Raw genomic sequence first — 13,280 nt, forward strand, 5'->3', positions numbered from 1 at the left:
ACCTCTCAGTCTCAGTCACCTCCCGTGTAAAATGGGGAGTTATAGCAAGAATTAGAAGTGCTATATGTAAAGCAATGAGCAAATGTACAATAAATAGTGCTTATTTTTATTATTATCATTAGAAACACATCAGGGGACTTCCCTGGCAGTCCAGTGGTTAAGACTTCGCCTTCCAATGCAGGGGGTGGGGGTTTGATCCCTGGTCGGGGAGCTAAGATCCCACATGCCTCTGGGCCAAAAAACTAAAACATAAAACAGAAACAATATTGTAACAAATTCAATAAAGACTTAAAAATGGTCCACATCAAAAAAAATCTTCAAAAAGAAAAAAAAGAAACATCAGTTTTTCCTAAGTATTAGACCTATATTTATAGAGCTAGCACCATCTGGACCCTGGGGGCTATTTACTTCACTTTTCTCTTTATTTTTATAAGAAGTAAGGTAATGGTAGGTTCTCTTTCTCTTGAAGAAAATTATTCTGAAATGTAAACAAAACAATTAAAAACTTTGAAACCCCAAATAAATACAGAATAAAGCCACTAGGCATGAGCATATTTAATGTCTGCTACATCCCACCTCATTTTTCTCCAGGAAAGTTATTCTAATTACAGAAACACCTCTTGTAAATACGTTTCCTGGTTTATTCAGTTTTAAACTTTAAGAATTTTGATGTAATTAAATTGATTACAATCTGATTGCTTTCACGCTATTTCTGTTATAACAGTCAATGCTTAGCCATAATTCTTCTAGATTAATTTTTTTAATTTAACTCTTTAGGTGGAACTTATTTTGGCATATTATCATGGGTTTAGGTTGTAGATTGCCTTTACCCTAGTTAAGAAACTTCTAGAATGCCATTTATTGATTGTGCTCCATTTTCGTGCCAAAGATAAACAGTTGGATGAATATTATTCCAACAGGTCATACCCCCATATCTTATCTTGTTCACCTCTAACAAATGTTTATTGAAAGTATAAATGGTTGGCTTTAATATGTCTGCTTTGTTTTTCACAATCTCCCTAGCACCTGGAAGAGTGTCTGGCACATAGTAGGGCTCTTAATATTTTGATAGATGAATGACCTGAGAGTATCCAAATCCAGGGTCTACAGGAGACTCTGACTGGTCTCCTTCTTCCATGCTTGTTTCTTCTCTACAACCAGAGTGGTCTTACTGAGCCTCTATCTCACCCCATCTGTGCTCACTCTCTCACAGTGCCCTGTTCTATCATCTGGTTGGCACTCACTCGTTGCTATCTGATTGACTAATTTCTTTACTCTTTTCTTGCCTGTCTTCTCCACTAGAACGTGAGTTCCATGAGGGCATGGATTTTGTCTGCCTTGTATCCCCCAGTGCTTAGCAAAATGACTAGTAGCCACTCCACAAATAGGTGTTGAATGTATGATTGAATGAGGTCGTGAGTTTCCTAGATAGAAGAATAATTTAGAATAATAGGTGAAATGTTCTGAGCATTTTATACCTCCCAGTCACTGAACTGAGCCTTTTATATACAGTGTCCTGTTCCATTCTCACAGCAACCCTATAATGTGGGTACTATTATAATCACCACTTTACAGATAAGGCAACTGAGGCACAGAGAGGGGAGATTACTGTTTTGCCCAAGGAACTGGGATGAAAGCTCAGGACCTCCTGACTTCCTGCGGTTGTGTGAATGGTGTCCTGCACCAGGATGGGGAAACCAGGATGACAGCTGATGTCTGTCTGTGCAGGGCTGCACCTGCCTGATGAAAAGGACCTTTTGTCCTGGCTTTCAGAAGCGCTCCATAGAGTCTGCTATTTGCTTTCCATTAGTGTCCCCCCCGCAACAGCTTCCCAGCAGTTTCTCTCCCTCGGTAAGGGGGTCGTTACCTTTTTCATGCCTCCGATCCAGAGAGACACAGGTTTCGTTTGGTTTGGCAGATCCTTTTCATCCTTGTGGATGCAGACGAGCCCAGAAATGGACGTGTCTTCGAATACTTCCGGATCGCAGAGGCTGATATCCCATGTGTCCAAATCCTAAACTTAAGCTCTGATGCAAGGTACAAAATGCCTTTCGAGGAAATAACCTATGAAAACCTCAAGAAATTCGGCCAGAGCTTCCTGAATAGAAAGGCCAAGGTAAGCTCATCCTTGGACAAGGTTTATCCAGAGCCTCAAAATAATTCTTTTTCTGTCATTCTGATGGCTTTAGTCATCTGAATGGGGAGGCAGAATAAAGGTCAACCTCATGGTTCTTGTGAGGAAATACCCCCATCTCCCCAGCTCGAATCTATTTAACTTTTGATCTGTCCTGACCTTATTATTCCACCATTAACTCTTTATTCTTAAAGTAAAGGCATTTTCTTTGTAGGAATTTCCAGATGAAATGCAGGCACTCCCAGGGCTGGCATCCTCTGAAAGTAGGTTCTTATCCTTCTTTCAGACTCTAATGTGAAAGATTTACTTGGCCCCAGGGTAGATGCTTGCTTGGGGGAGAAGATGGGGTGGCATATATGAAGCAATCAGGATTTAACCTCAAAGGCTTTAGGGACCAGGGAGGAGAGGCTGCAAAAGGATGGCTGCATAACACTTAGTAGCCCCATAACATAACCTCCTGCTGTTTATTTAGCTCTTGCTATATCCTCAACCATCCTGCTGAGTTATGTCCTGCTGAGTTAGGTGACCATATTATTTATTTTCCAAATGGGGTCACTTTTGAGAGTAATGGAAGCAATTTAAAAAAGTGTTCTGAAATGGCAGGAATAAATTGGGACTCTCCAGGCAAACCAGAATGTATGGTCACCTTACCTCGGCGGGCTCCCACTACCTTCCGTCCACCCCCCACAGACACCGCTTCCCCCGCAGCCTTCTCAAATGAAAGCTGGTTTTTGTCTAACGTACAACATTATCACAGGCCAGTTGGTAAGGTTGGTGTCCTCCATGCCACTTCCAAACCATTTCTCCTCCTTCTGCCTTCAAAAACTCCAGATTCTTTGGATTCCACGCCTTTGGACTTTAGACCACCTGCTCCTGATTCCCATTGCTGTTCTGATCGCTTCCCTTTCACTCTCTGAGGCCTTAAGCTCCTCGTCACAGACCTGCCCTCCACCCCTGCTCTGCCCTCATTTACAGAGATGTCAACATCCAAAACCCTGGTCTTTTCTCCAGTAATGGTGTGTCCATGCCCTCTCAGCCACCTGCTCTGATGGCCATACTCTAGAGATGGCAGCCCCTCTGAAAGCCTGATTTCACACTTCCCGTCCTCTCAGTTCCTTCCTCTAGTAGCCACATTGCTACAATCCCTAACCCTTTTCATGGCCTCCAATCTCCTGATCCTGTTTCACCATCCCTTTATTGCCCTCCTTCATGAACTTGGATTCCATGGCTCATCGCTCTGATGATGACTCCCTTAACTCTTCGATCCCTTCCACCTTCCACCTCCTCTACACCCTGTAGTATTTACCAGGCAAAATCACCACTCCTGTTGAACCCACTTAACTTCCCTATGGCTTCCAGACCGATCCTGGAGAAAAAAGACCTCATCGCGAGGCAGGCTGGCTTCATGGAATCACAAACCAGATACCCTGTGGGCTCTTAGAAATGCCCTGACATTTCTATATAAATTTCTCTTAGTGTGTTCATTCTCTTAATCTTGGAGTCTATTTCTCCTCCAACCCCATTCCTACTTGCAGCCTGAACTGAGTACTCTAATCATATATCATTAAGAAAACAGAAGGCTTCAGACAGGAGCCCCTCATTTTCTATCACCACATCTACAAACCTACCTGGAGCTCTGCCTGTCCTCTTTCTCTCACTCTGGTTATATCTCAGGTGTCTATCTTCCTCTCAAGGGCCAGCACATCCTCTTGTGTTCTTGGAATGAAGATAAGCATCCTTCGCATGACCTATAATATGTCACGTGCCTGATCTGGCCCATTCCTAATTCTCCATTCCCCATCTCTCATATCCAGTCCCCACACTTTTTACGCTCCCTCACAAAGAGTTTTCAGGTCCTTTCCAGAGATTTGGGTGGGGATGAGGGAAGCTATAGTGGGAGACAAGGCTGGTGAGCTGGGCAAAGGCCAGACAGCAAGGACTTGTAAGCATATAAAGGATTTGGTATCCTAAGAGCAATGGGAAGCCAGATTTGTCTGGTGAAGGTAGAATCCGCTTGTAGGAGAATAAAGGTGTGGTGAGGATTAGGAGGAGATGCAGAGAGAACACTAGGAGGCTATTACAGCGACCTAGACGAGAGATGAAAGCTACCTGGCCAAGGGTAGTAGCAGTGCAGACAGAGAGGAGGGTGTGAATTCAAGAGATATTCAGAAAATAATGGTTGCAGAGAAAAATATATGTTCTAAGATTTTCACCACTTTCTTCAAAGAGAAGCAAGAGCTGGGCTCATTCTTTCATTCATTCACAAAACATTGACTGAGGTCTCACCATGTGCCAGTACTCAATTGTACCCAATGATGGGGGAAGAAAAAGTCCCGTGTGACATTCCATTCATTGAGATAGTGATACATTCATCAAATAACCAGAAAGATAAATATAAATGATAAGTAAGTGATGCAGGAAAAGTACCAAATATTATGAGAATTTATGAAAGCAGGGCCTGACCTTGTCTGGGGTAGAGTCAGGGAAGTCCTCCTCTGAGATCAGTCTGAAAGATAAATCTGAGTTAGAGATAAATCTGATAGAGAAGGGAGTGTGGGAATGAGGAAGTGGGTGGAAGGCTAGCCCTTTGGGTGAACAAACCAGCTTGGCTGAAGAAAGCAAGCAAGGGAAGAATGGTGATGAGCTTGGAGAAGGTGTCAAGAAACGAAGTGTGATAAATATTTTAGAGGTCACATAAAATGATCTTAGTTTGATTCTTGGGGTAGTTGGGGATGGCTATATTTTTGGGAGAAGGGACACAAACTAGTTTAGATGTTAATGATGTGAAAGTCACTCTCATCTAAGAATTCTAAGAATCATGTATTTGAAATGCTAGAATCCACCCCAGTTTGGAGCCCTGCCACTTCATCAGCCCTCTGATTCCAGTGCCCCGGACAATCTAGGCTGCACATCTAGCTCATGATCTATCTCAGCATTTCCAACTCTTTCCCAAGGCTGTTGTAAGAACAGGAGAAAGTCTTCCATTGTTTCCAGTCAGGGTGGGGAGCCCCAGCTGCCAATCCCTTTCTGGAGACCGTTAAAATCTCTCAAATTTGCTTTCTAGAAACATCAGTCCAGTGAAGAAATTCCAAATTATTGGGACCAGGGGCCGGTTAAGCAGCTTGTTGGGAAGAACTTCAACGTCATTGTCTTTGACAAGGAAAGGGACGTATTTGTGATGTTCTGTAAGTATCTCTGCAGAGACCATTGGAGGCAGTGGCTTCAACATTACTTTTCAGTGTAGCTCCTGAATTCTTGGGTACCAGAATCTCCAAAATTTATCAAAGCACCATGCCAAGAATAGTCTTCAGACATCCAAAGAGTTTGGATCAAGATGCTATCAGCGTCTTTATTCCTGTCCTGCCCCTAGGTTCTTCAGAACCATTATTATTATTATTTTTTTAGATTCCATGGGAAGCAGCCGCATAGCACAGGGAGATCAGCTTGGTGCTTTGTGTCCCCCTGGAGTGGTGGGATAGGGAGGGTGGGAGGGACACACAAGAGGGAGGAGATATGGGGATATATGTGTGTGTATAGCTGATGCACTTTGTTATAAAGCAGAAACTAACACACCATTGTAAAGCAATTATACTCCAATAAAGATGTTAAAAAAAAAAAGATGCTATCAGCTACAAAGCAACTCTCCCCCCAAATCAAATTCTTGCAATGTGTGGAATACCTTCTCATAATCAGGCCTGCAACTATTTGTAACAACAGTAATGAATGCTGATGGCTAATGCTGATTGAATGCTAGATAAACCAGGCCTGTGTAGCTCATTTAACCCTCACACCTTACTTTTGAAAGTGGCTACTTTATTGCTCCCACCTTACAGATGAGTAAACAGAGTCCCAGGGAAGTAAAGAAACTTTACTAGAGTCACAGCAGCTAGTATGTGAACTTAAGTAAGTAAGGGATTGGAACCTAGTCAGCCTGAATCCAGTGCCTACTCTAGTAACTGCTGCACCAGTGACCAGTGTAAGTTAAGTAACTCATCAAATGGCCCATGCTTAACATACCTGAGTTGGTGCAGCCAAACTGAAGACCCACATCATGCATGTAAAAGACTTGCAACAGTGTCTGGCATCTTGTAAGCATTTGATAAATGACAGGTATTATTGCTATTATTTCCCCTGTTGTTATAATTATTTCCAGTGCTCACCCAGGAACTACTGCCCTTCCCTCACTGTTTCTGATTTGCATGTGAGAGCCAAAGCCAGGGACCTTCTCTTCCACCCTGAGACACAGAGAAGGGTGGTAATGCAGTGACTTCAGACATCTCTTTTACTTAACAGGAGGAGTTACCATTTATTGTGCACTTATGAGTTTGCAGTTTATACACCTGCTCTCATTTCCTCCTCTAAACAAGCCTCTTAGGAAGGTCCAGTGGATTTCCCCATGATACAGATCAGGGAACCAAGCCTCAGAGAAGTTAATTACCTTACCCCAGGTCACATAGTAAGTAAATTGCAAGGCAAAAAGTTCAAATCCAGTTCCGATGCCATCATTGCCTGGAGGGTGAAACTAGGGCTGGATTACATCACGCAGGCCTTTAAAAATCTCATTAAAGTGGATGCTCATCCACAGAGCCCGGTGTTTAAAGTCTGCATGGCTGAATAACCATGATCTGCTGCCTTTAAGTGAGAGGCTAGGGAGGCCTTTCTGTACTCACTGACGCTGGGAGTCATGAGAATGCCCACTTAGTTCCAGTAAAAAGCAAAAGCAGCTTCATTTTCTTGGAAGCAGGGCTGTCAGATTGGCTCCCTGGGACCGCCGCCATTAGGACCCCTCATGTTCCAACCCAGGGCCCATTGGGCTCCAAGGGAGATTCGGGGATTCAGCTGGGAGAGCAGATGGTCACAGAAGCACTTGGTTTGTAAATGGAGGGATGATCGTCCAAATGTAATAACCAGGACCTTTGACGCCACTCCTCCCACAGAGCCAGAAATTTTAATGGAACAAGCATGCAAGGTTGTTTCCCTTCCATGTTGGAGCTGGTCCCAGCTTTTTCTCCATAGGTCCCGGTGACTGGGCCACGCTCAGAGCTCAAGGGGGAAGTCCAGTGTCCCCTTCCCAGGGGTAGTTGTACTTGTCACAAGCTCATGTTCACTTCCTGGGTGCGTTCTCCTCCACAGGACTGAAAGGCGGTGTGATACCATGGTCACAGGTCAAAACAACCTGTCTGCAAATCCCACCTCCTCTGCTTAATTAACTAAATGACCTTGAGCTGTGAGCTTAACCTCTGTTGGAAAACTCTCATGCTATCTCACACACACACACACACACACACACACACACACACACACACACACACACTTTCTGGCAGAACATGAGGAATCATCTATCATAAATATTTTTCTTGGTTTTCCTCTTCAGCTGGAGTGGAAGGCTATGTTAAAGGAAAATCAGAGAACAGAAGAAAATGTCCCAACATGTAAAAAGTTTTAGTGTCTGAGTGGAAGGGGACTAGGTTATTATTTTTTTTCTAATTTAGTTCATGATGATCAGGTACTATGGTTGAAATGTAAAATAACCTAACACACTATTAGAAGAGAGGGGGGCTGCAATTTGCATGGCAACAGACCATTAGTGGAATACAGTGACCGTGTCTACGTGGGAGTGTGGCTCTCAGGGTCTTTATTAGTGTGAGCTTGAGTGACGGCCCTTCTCTTCCAGATGCACCCTGGTCCCAAAAGTGCAGGGTGCTGTTCCCAGTGTTGGAAGAGTTGGGTAGAAAGTATCAAAACCACTCCACAGTCACCATCGCCAAGATCGACATCACAGCAAATGAACTTCAGCTGACGTACCCGGACCGGTACCCTGTCTTCAGGCTCTTCCCTGCTGACTCTCAACAAGTGAGGGGCTCTTGGGATTCACATAACTGAAAGGTTACATTATTGTCATGGACTCAGTCTCTCCCTGTCTCCAGCTCTGCCTTTTACCAAATCAGCTTCATTCTCAGCTCCAGCCCTTATTATCTTCTCATATTCAAGTTAAAGATTGTTTTCCATTAGCTTCCACAAAAGTCCCAAGACTCAGTCTGATTGGGTCCCCCCCGACCCAGTCATTGTGGTCAAGGCGATGTGGGTGTTTTGATGGTCAGGCCTAGGTCAAACAGTTCCCTCTGGTATTAGAGCTGAGCCTGATTTAGACTATATGGAATAAGGTTGGGGGAGTCACCGTGTGAGTATTGGGGGTGGGGTGCTATCAGAAGAAGAAAGAATGCATGATAGAGACAATTAAGTATTTTACACTTTGGTATTAGAGTCATCGAACATGACCAGTGTTCATGCAACACATTCTTCATGCCACTTTGGCACGTGGGGAAGAATGTCAATCAAAGAATCACAAGCCGAAGTCCCTGCTCCTAAGAAGAGTATGACTGAGTGTGGAGGAAAAGTCATGATATGGGCTCATCTCCAAATGCAACTGGAATTGGATAGGGCAGATACTGGAGAACAGATATGGCTGGAGGTCTTCATGCAGACATGAGACTTTGAAGAATGGTGGGGATTTAAATCAGAAGGGCATGAAGTATAGGTAGGAAGTATGACATGAACAAGGGCATAGGCAGAAGGCTGGCCACAGAAAGGTGAAAGAGATGTCATCCTCCTGGTGCAAAAGATGCACGTGCCTAGATTGAAAGATCTTCAGTTATCTGAAGATCTGGCACAGATCTTCGGTTATCTGAAAAGGAGTTTGGACAGCCAGAGGGCAGTAAGCAGTTTCCTAATCTTCTTAAAGACCAAAAGAGGAAAGGAAGCTAGTGATGGCTGAGCAAGAACATAGGCCAGACACTTTGTAAAATAACTCTTCTTATTCTTTAGTAATAATAATAATAGAAAATATATATAGTGCAGACTATGAGTCGGGCATTGTTTTAAGTGCTCTTCGTATAGTAACTCATTAAATCCTTATAACAACACCATGAGGTAGGGACTGTTATTATCTTCATATTACAGTTAAGGAAACTGAGTCATAGAGAGGTTAAGCAACCAGACGGCACTGCTAAGTGATGAAGCCAGGGGTTGAGCCCCAATAGTGTGTCTCCAAAATTCTTGCTCTGAACCACTGCATCACAGCCCTAGGATGGAGGACGGTTCATTATGCTTATGTTAGAACCATGGTAGTGGAGGCTCAGAGCAGTTAAGGAACTTGCTTACTGCACTTAGGTTGTTAGGAATTTGACTCTGGATTTCCCTGTGGAGCAATCCCCTGAGTATTTTGCAAGAAGGGGCTACCATTTCGACCCTGCTCCTTTTTCTTCCTAGGCTGTACTATATAAGGGAGAACATACCCTGAAGGGCTTTTCTGACTTCCTGGAAAGTCAAATCAAGACCCAGACTGAGGACGAAGATGAGGTAAGGCGAAACAGCAGTACCCTAGATGATTCTATCCCACACAGAACCATCAGGAGCTCAATGGGCTAGGAAAGAGGGTGCCAAGATTTCCATAATCTTGTGCACTTTGGAGAGATTGGAGGATGAATCCAGTTTGGATGACTTTATTTCAAGGACACATACTACCAGAAAGGTGGAGTTGAGAAACAACGAGAAGGGCAAAGGCTCTGAGGTCTCACACAGCTCCTAAGGCTGCTTCCCTGGGTCCACTGTTCCTGAGTGGGTAACCACATGTCTTGATGGGCTCTTGCCCTCCAGCATCATTCTACAATCTCCATTCTCTCCTAATTCTGTTCATGCCTCAGTGAGGCCATCTGCTGGAAGGTGTCATCTGTATTCGTTAGGACCCTTTCAGTTGCAAATGTCAGAAACCACAGTACTCTTTGGCTTAAGCAACAATGGGAATTTATCCCCTATAACTGGGAGAAAGTCAGATGTGGGTGGATCCTGAAGCTCAAAGTTGCTTTCTGTCTCCCCATCTCTGTTTTCCTCTGTGTTGGCTTCATTCCCAAGTAGGCATTTCCCCACAGAGGGCCAATGACTGCTCCACGGTTCTCAGCTAACAACCTCTCCGCTTGGAAAGAAAGTACCTACTCTTTAGTCCTAGCAAATGTCCTGGAATGGATCTCAGTAGCCAGGCCTGGGACAGCCGCAACTGTGGGCATAGAGCAGAGAAAGGCAGCTTGGCAATTACAATAATTATCGCGTAATTCTTGCTTCTGTTTCTTTTTCCACCTTCTTCCCTCTGTCCCTCCCACTCTTCTTTTCTTGAATAGCTACTGTCTGTTGAGCAAAGTGAAGTGACAGAAAAGGAGGTATTAGGTGAGGAAAAGGAGGTACCTTTTACGAAGAAAGAGCTACCAGAACAGAAGTTGCCTGAGCTGGAGAACTTGACCAAGCTGGAAGGGCCAGCTGGGCAGAAAGAAACGGCTGAGGAGGAGGAGAAGGTAGCTGAGCCAAAGGGACCTCCAGGACAGGAGAAGAAGCCAAGAGTGAAGGAAGAACTGTAGCCTCTCCAAAACCAGGAGAGAGGGTGCCCATTTTCCAGGTCCTGGAATCATTTTCTGAGTGGATCTACTCCAAATAAAATTATATATAATTGTGGTAGGTGGGTGGAGACTGGATAATAAAAGCCCCTGATTTAGCCCTGTTTTATTCATTACGTCTTTTTCCTGGCTGGTGGTGCCTTAGAAGAGTTGTTTGGCCTGGAATTCACATAGGGCTGCAAGGGAAGCCATAAGAGCAACATTTAATGAGTGTTTACAACATGGTGGGCATTCGCTTAGTTCTCACAACCTCACTGGGAGCTAGGTTTCATCATCCCCATTTTACAGATGAGGAAACTGAGGCAAAGAGAAGTTAAGCAACCAGGCAGGATCACACAGCTAGAAAGCCCTTGAAATATGATCCTAGGCAATTTCACTCCACAGACCATGCATTTAACCACTATGCACACACTACCACCATCAGGTTGGGGTCCCCAGAAGGTAGCTGATTCTTTCAAAGAGGTGGATTGATTTTTTTTTACGTTTCATTTTAGCACAGTAAGAAAGAGATTCAACTCCAAATCTGTCCCCAGTCTTTCACATCTCAAAAATGACCCACTCTCTTAAGTAGCCATATGCTAGGCTAACCCTCAAGGTCCCGCTTTCCTTTTATTACCATGAAAGTAACTCTACCAAACCACATGACTCCACCCACTGCCCTCCATCTCCACCCACCAGTCTCAGCCACAGAAGTCTTCTAATTGGTCCCTCTACTGCTGCTCTGCACCTCCATGCCCCACGCACATACACAAAATCTATACTCCCTAAAGCTGCTAAAGTGATCTTTAAAAAAGCCATAGCCGTGAGGGCTCGCAGTACTACCTTGTTTTTCTAGCTTCTAGTGGCTGCCTGCATTCATGGTTCCTTCTTCAAAGAACTCTGACCTTTTGTTTCCATCCTCACTTCTCCTACTTCCTCTAATTCTTCTTGCATCTCTCTCATAAGTGCCACTGAGATAGCACTGGGCTTGCCCAGATAACCTCATCTCCAGATACTGAACTTAATCATACCCACAAAGTTCTTTTTGCCATGTAAGGTAACAGTCACAGGTTCTGGGGATTAGGACATAGACATATAAGGAGGTCATTCAGACTCATGCTGCTGGTGTGTGACATTCATTTCAGTTAGGTGATAATAAACCTTCTCTTGGGAAAAGGAGGGCATAATATTTTAGGGACCAAGGTCTGCACAAACCATCTGGGCCTCTCCACACTCTACCCGTCATGTAACACAAAGGCTGATTGTGCTTTATCAGGCCTCCGGAGCCGGTGTCCCTGTCTCTCTTCCCCCAAACCTGGCCTGTCCACATCCAGACCAAGCAGGGAACAGCCTGGGGCCCTGGAACTCACCTGAACCAGTTGCCCCGACAGGGGCAGGTATTAGTATTCAGGACACGATTCGAGGCTCACCTGCTTCAGTCTTAAAGCCACGTGGCTGCCAGTGGCTTTAAGAAGGAGGGGTCCACAGGGGCTGCTAGAACTAAATCACATGGAACAGAGCCCCTGACTGGCCACAAGCCAGAAAATGGGTGTGCTACCTGCAGGTCCCCCAGATGCAACTGGGACCTTAGGAAGTAGGGGCTCAGATTGGGGTAAACAGTATGGGTAGGTGGCGCAGGTGATGACCCTCTATTGGGAGGTCATCAGAGCATACAGGGAGAGAAAGGCCTTTTGCAGAAAGATATTGTCTCCATCATGACAGGAGAGGGGCTGTGGGAGATGAGTCCAGAGGCAGGTAGATGGAGAAGATGTAGGAGGCATGGCTTAGTTCCTCCAATGAAGTATGCCATGATGTCATTAAGTGTGTGGGACTGGGGAGAGGGCAGGAAGAAGAAAGAGTGGAAAAATAGCCAGTTAGAGAAATACCACAAGACGATCCAGCTGTGTTGAGTGGGATGATGCTTATTGTTTTAAAATGTAGGTTTGATTATAATTCAGGTATGGCAAGGCCAACACATGAGGAGATAACTGTCATCGAAAAGACGGTTTATTATACTCACAGATCCCAAGAGGAGGGTACACACCACGCCGTGGGTGGGGCACACAGGGAAGTGCCAGGGTTGGTCAGGAGGCAGAGGAAGCAAGGGGAGAATTTAGCTATAATTTGAAACTGTAGCCTTAATTGTGGTTTCCATAAGAAGGAACAGAAGAGGCAAGAGAAGCAGGTTTAAGATTGGCTAGTTTGAATAGTTTCAGCAGGCTCTGGGACTTAGGAGTTGTCCCTAGTTGTCTGGTACCTGGCCCTGGGGTGATTAGGGCAGGGAAAATGTGGCCCTGAGTGTGAGCCTGATAGAGGAGGGGTTGGGGGATGGGCTCCGGACAGGCATTTGTGCATATGAAAGTCATGCTCTCGGGAATAGGATATTCCTAGAGATGGCAAGGATATATATCCTGAGATATTCCTTGGTATCTCTAGGCATTAGTTTACCTTCAGTGGGATAGTCCCTCCAGAGTCAGCAAAGTCTCAAAGTGTAAAAGCATCAAATACAGAAACTAGAATAATGTGGTTATTAGACTTATGAATAGTCTCCAGCCCAAACTCCCCATTTTCCTGCCCAGGATCTCTGCCCAGACAACTCCAGAAGCCACCTGGAGCTCCATCTTTAATCCTTTAGAGACACCCAAACTCGGATTTTGACAGAGCCTCATGTGCACCAACCAGAAATGATATTCACCATCCAGGATGGAGAAAAAGAATATTAA

General features: G+C 44.7%; 1 protein-coding gene across 3 annotated transcripts in view; it reads left to right on the plus strand.

Annotated features, from left to right (window-relative positions):
- PDILT (protein disulfide isomerase like, testis expressed) overlaps positions 1 to 10,598 on the plus strand; it is a 38,643-nt gene extending 28,045 nt beyond the window's left edge. For all 3 annotated transcript variants that reach the window (XM_007188296.3, XM_007188298.2, XM_007188297.3), the window contains 5 exons: positions 1,919 to 2,116; positions 5,199 to 5,319; positions 7,809 to 7,987; positions 9,404 to 9,493; positions 10,309 to 10,598. In XM_007188296.3, the coding sequence (XP_007188358.2) occupies positions 1,919 to 2,116; positions 5,199 to 5,319; positions 7,809 to 7,987; positions 9,404 to 9,493; positions 10,309 to 10,542 (822 nt within the window). In that variant the 3' untranslated portion in view covers positions 10,543 to 10,598. The remainder of the gene's footprint in view (positions 1 to 1,918; positions 2,117 to 5,198; positions 5,320 to 7,808; positions 7,988 to 9,403; positions 9,494 to 10,308) is intronic.
- The last annotated feature ends 2,682 nt before the right edge of the window (positions 10,599 to 13,280 follow it).

Source organism: Balaenoptera acutorostrata, chromosome 15 (genome assembly GCF_949987535.1).
Source record: "Balaenoptera acutorostrata chromosome 15, mBalAcu1.1, whole genome shotgun sequence".
Lineage (NCBI taxonomy): Eukaryota > Metazoa > Chordata > Mammalia > Artiodactyla > Balaenopteridae > Balaenoptera > Balaenoptera acutorostrata.